This window comes from Rhagoletis pomonella, unplaced genomic scaffold (genome assembly GCF_013731165.1).
Source record: "Rhagoletis pomonella isolate Grant_MI unplaced genomic scaffold, Rhpom_1.0 Rhpom_scaffold_00003, whole genome shotgun sequence".
In the NCBI taxonomy this organism is placed as follows: Eukaryota; Metazoa; Arthropoda; class Insecta; order Diptera; family Tephritidae; genus Rhagoletis; species Rhagoletis pomonella.
Genome location: NW_023458557.1, coordinates 29,889,955 through 29,895,401, shown reverse-complemented (window position 1 = coordinate 29,895,401; position 5,447 = coordinate 29,889,955). Strand labels below are relative to the sequence as shown.

The following is a 5,447-nucleotide window of genomic DNA, read 5'->3' as shown; positions in this document are numbered from 1 at the left end:
CATGCATACATGCATATGCATTCAACCATACTTTCATAATTTTCTTGGTTGCGACTGTCATTATTACTTCTTTTCTTTTTCGGCAGCATCAGCGAGCAGCAGCAGCAAATTTTCACTCTCGTCTTTTTCGATCACCAAAAACATTAAAACCGGTAAATTGTAAAAGTTTTGCATTTTTTATAAATTACGCCAACATTTTCGGCTGCCCAACGTGGGATTTCAAAAACAATAAAATTAGAGTTCGGCAACAAGTGCGCCGTGGGAGTTCGCAACGAGGGACCAACATTTCAGCGCGGGAGCTAAAGGAGCTTCGCGGGACCCAATTTTCATCGTTGGACAAAAAATTTGCAACGCGGGAAAGTCGTTTCCTCCCCGGTCAACCATGGTAAAACCCCAAACACGCAAGTAAGTCACAAAATACAATTTTCTTGATTTTGCAATCATAAATGTATACATACATATTCCCGTTACTCTAACGGTTTTAATATACATATGTACGTACAAGCGAAAACCCACTACTCGTTGGAAGTCTAAAATTTAATTCGCCATATTCGTTGATGTACATATGTATGTATGTATGTACTTATGTACAAAAACCACACGCTAGCGTAGCAATTTTATTCGGTACTCCTACCGCTAATATCTACTTTAAAATTTGCTGGTTGCGCCAGCGCTATTATTTCCATCGTACATTCTCGTATGTGCATCTACATATATCTACATCTAAATTTTCAAAACGCTCTGTGTGGTTTTTTTGTATATATAAATTTTGCCGTTTGCGCCGGCGTTAGAAACTTTGCCGTATTATTCGCGTATTTATGTGCATATGTATGTATGTACATACATGTACATACATACTTACGTATTGGCATAGTTTCTTTGCATATTTCGTTTGCATTTCTTTGTATATTTCGTTGGCTGCGCTGCCTGCTAAATTTCCAGCTGCTATAATTTCCAATCAGAATCGCTAGTGTCAAAAGCGATACACTTAAGGAAAAAAAAGTATACATTTGCAAAACTTTAAAATTCTTTGCAGGAATTTTCCTATCCATATGTACATACATACGTCTTGATATGCATATGAACGTATGTGTGTAAAAACCCTGAAAGTTCGTGTCAAAATTTTTACCACTGCGCATACATATTACTTTGCAACTTGCTGGTTGCACCAGCGCATTTCTTTTGCTTAAATATACATAGGGTTGTATATGTATATATTTTCAATACACTCGTGTTTTTGGGTAAATCCATTTGTGCCGTTTGCGCCTGCGTTGGAACATTGCCTTATTATTTGCTTATTTATGTGCATATGTATGTATTTACATACATACGTACATACGTATTTGCGTTTCATTTGCAATTCGTTGCTTTCGTCAACACAACGAGTTGATATACATAAAATCTAATAAGATTCGCTGTTGACAAAAGCGATACACTCAGAGAAAAAAATGCTACATTTATGAAAATTTTAAAATCATTTGCATGAATCTGTTTTTTTATCTTTTCCATTTATATACGTTGGTGAATATACATATGCATATATACTAACCCATAATAATATTCAAGTGGCTCATTACGGGCACATACATACATCGTTATACCTACAACCCTACACCCTATCTATATATATATACATATATATATACCAATATACATATAGGTAGGTACAAGCCCTTTGTACCTCTAATTTGTATACAGCTATACGCTAAAAGTGCATAACTCGAACTCGAATATTTTCTTGTCTCTCGAATACATCGGTTTTGGTAAAGTGTGGTAAAGATTCGTTCGCAATAATTTAACCAAACGTTGTTTCCGTCAACATAGACATTTAAACCATTTAAATTGATTTCAAGGCTTTTTTCGTGATATAAACGCACGGGTACATACGGCTGTGCGGTGGTCCGTGGAAAACCAGTGCGTTACGTGCGTTAACGTAGACAGTTTAAAATACATAGACGTGAATTTCGAAAATCCATATGTTTGCGTTGCGTTACTTGCGGTTATGCGTGACATCATAGATAATCAGCCGGAATAATTGTACCATTCAATCAAGTGCGACATTAAATCGAATACTAGCCACGCTTGCACTTTGCCATATTCGAATTAATTTAAAACCAAAACCCAAAACTTTATTGGGAAATCAAATTTAAATCTTTAACCTGGTTCACGGTTACGCGGTGCGGTTTGCGTCGGTCGCTAATCGATCTCATATCGATCGGCAGTCAAATTAATACGTACCTGTTACCATATTTTCCTATATATTATATTTTACTTCACACGTATATATATTATATTTTACTTCACACGTATATATCATAATTTACTTCTCTCCTGAATGGTTTGCGAACTGTAAGCCAAACAGTTATAAGCTTCTATCCCGTGTTAACGGTCCAATTACAAAGTCTGAAGAACGATAAATAATTTTTGCACAAATTGTTTTCTCAAACTTATCGGTTGATCTGATTGGTACCTTTTTCGATCCCGTCGAAGGTTCGTCAACTTGGTTTTATCTCTCTCTAAAAATCGTTTGGTACATTTACCACTCACCGCAACTGACGTCGAAGGTTCGACTAGTAAGCGACATATCGCATCTGTTGTCCTGATTTGGAGCCCCAGGAGCTTGCGTTGACACATCTTGATCAGTTATCTGAAGTCATGGCGACTGAGTCAGCAGTAATGGCAGATTTTCTTTTCGACTCCAACAACATTATAACCTTCTGTGAGCATTTTGAAAAACAAGATCCGGAAGACCACACCGATACTTTGCTGGAAATCAAGCTTGAGGATCTCAATGCACGATGGGAAAGGTTATAACTCTCATATCGAAAAGTCTGCCTTACTGATGAAAAATATGTTCCCAACGACTTCAAAGAAGAAGCGGGTAACCAACTCCAATTGCGTACCGACAGTTTTTATAATTGCACATCACAGATTCTCGATCTGCTTAAAATACGCAAATCTCTTCCACAAAAAACCGCAGATCAGATTAAAACACATTTCCAAGAGCATCTGTCATTCAAATGCAAATTTCGCAAGATTAATAATCACCCGATAAAATTATGTTTTAAATTTCGAAAACTCAGCACTAAAGAACGCACTAAGTTCTTAGAACACAATGGACATTGCATCAATTGCTGGAGCGGCAGTCATGTGGTCATCAACTGCCAAAAAGCTTCCCAATGTTTTCATTGTAAAGATTTCCACCATACCATGTTGCATCCTGAATCGACTAACAAGCCGGAATCAAAGGCTATAGTTAGCAAACAATTAACTCAAAAAGGTCCAAACCCAACTTCTTTGCAAACTGAATCTACCTACCCTCACCCAATTCAATCGAATAATCCCATTTTCTATATTACTGAAGGCAACATCTACCAAGAGAAGCCCCCTATTGCCTCAGCTGATAGTCATTTCCATTTACAAACCAGCTTTTCAATCGATCAGCAGAAATCAAACCATCCTAATACCCACATGCATATCAAGCACATCTTTACTCCAAGAGCTTTTCAAAAGTCATCAATTCGAAAACCAACGAATTATCTACCAAGGTCTTACACCAAGAAGCCAAACACTCCAACAGTAAACCCCCGTGATTCATATTTTAACGCATTACGCCGATGCATAAAACCTAGAACTCTACATCAAAGAGCTAAAATCCTAAACCTCAAAAGTCTCCTCGCACAAAACACAACACATCGATGGGTTTGGAGCCGGTCACTAAAAACCACCAAACCAAGTGCGGTAAAATGCGAAATTGCGTTTTATGTTTCGCCACTTTCGAGCCCCCCAGGGACGCTGTCGCCCATTACTAAACAAACCGAAATACAACTTCAGCAAATAGTGCCAAAGCCACTCGATCATCAAGAGTGGAGGAAATTATTCATCAAACATATCCCAGTATCTAAAGCGACTGCACTTCCCATAAATCAGAATGCTTCATTTCGCTATATGCAATCTAAGTCATTCGAAGTAACCCCATTACATATATTTTCTTCAAAACCAAAAATCGCATCATTAAGAACAATAAACCCACATGGTTTCGAACAAAATGACGCAACAATATTAAAAAAAATTCACAAATATGTTAGCAATATCAAAGGTATACTATGTTCTAATCCTCATAATCATTTCCTCTGGTGGCTTTGGAAACCTCTTGAAAATTCGCCACTTTCGCCTCTTTCAAAAAAACGCAAACTTCAAACCATTCACATTATTGAAGAGAAAAATTGCATATTTTCTCACTTTTTACTTTGGTCAAAAACTTTGCCAGTTAATTCCTATATACGCAATTCCAATCATGAAACAAAAGCTTATCAAATACAGTCCACTTTGAATAATATCTACGAATCTCTTACACTTATTGCAAAGGAAACCAATCGTAATATCATTTCACGCCCTATAAAACTCGCACAAGAAAGGCATATCCCAGCCTTGAATTTCAAAATCCAAAGATATCAATCACACACACTCTTCAACAGAGAACATATCTTACAAAAAATATTTGCACAACACTTGAACTTCTCAATATTTATCGACCCCAGCAGTGATTTTGCAGTTTCGGTCGACGTTAAGTCCCCAGAACTTTGGAAACTATTTCTCATGGAAATCCTCAAAGAAGCTTTTATAACGAATTATATTTGCAGATCGCCCTCGCCACGAAACCATTTAGCAATCCAGCATAGTTTTGAGATTTATCGTTATGAAGCACTAATACGTTTTTCCAAGATTACATCGAAAATGGATATACAGGACTATGTAAAATGCTCGTACAACCTTCCCCATGATCTTCGAGCGCATGCAGCGAAACCATTGCTTAAGGATAAGAAAAAGATCGGCGGCGGTGCATTCTCTCCTACCATCTATAGAAATCCAACTAGGCGTCGGGGCACAGAGATAAGTTCAAAGAGCTTTGCCGAAGCAGAAGGACAGCCTTGCACAAGTGCAACGGGGCCGGCATGTTTAAGTGACTTGCGCCTACTTAAAGAAAGCATCCCTGCTCAGCTTGATTCTTCAACGCATCCCTGCATATATTCTCTAGAAAAGCATCCCTGCTCTAGTTGGAAGTTCGACAAGTGCACGGGAATTGCTTCCCACGGTTGCTTATTGGCACATTGGGCCACTTCCAGTGTTGCCTATAAATGCAACCGCCACCTTGTCATTCGCTTCTTCTTTTTCCACTGATGTCCAGCAGGATAGCAGCACATCATCATTTTCATCCACCGAGGGATTTCCGCTTACCAGGACCTCTATTCATCGATCAAATCGTTCGCATTATCTTTTTAATAGTTTGCGTACTTGTACATTTAAATTATATTTCATTTTCATAAAATCATTCGCTTCGCGAATCTTCTCATATTGTTAAATATTAATTCTTGCACTCAAGTTGTTATTTAAAATCATTCATACTTTCCGCTTATTAACATTCTCAGTTTCTACATACATATTAT

General features: G+C 37.7%; 1 protein-coding gene across 1 annotated transcript; it reads left to right on the top strand.

Moving 5' to 3' along the window:
* The first annotated feature begins 255 nt into the window (after positions 1-255).
* LOC118736159 lies at positions 256-5,181 on the top strand. Its single transcript, XM_036466257.1, has 2 exons — positions 256-405; positions 4,644-5,181. Exons 1-2 carry the CDS (start codon positions 383-385, stop codon positions 5,179-5,181), a joined length of 561 nt encoding a protein of 186 aa, XP_036322150.1. The 5' UTR covers positions 256-382.
* The last annotated feature ends 266 nt before the right edge of the window (positions 5,182-5,447 follow it).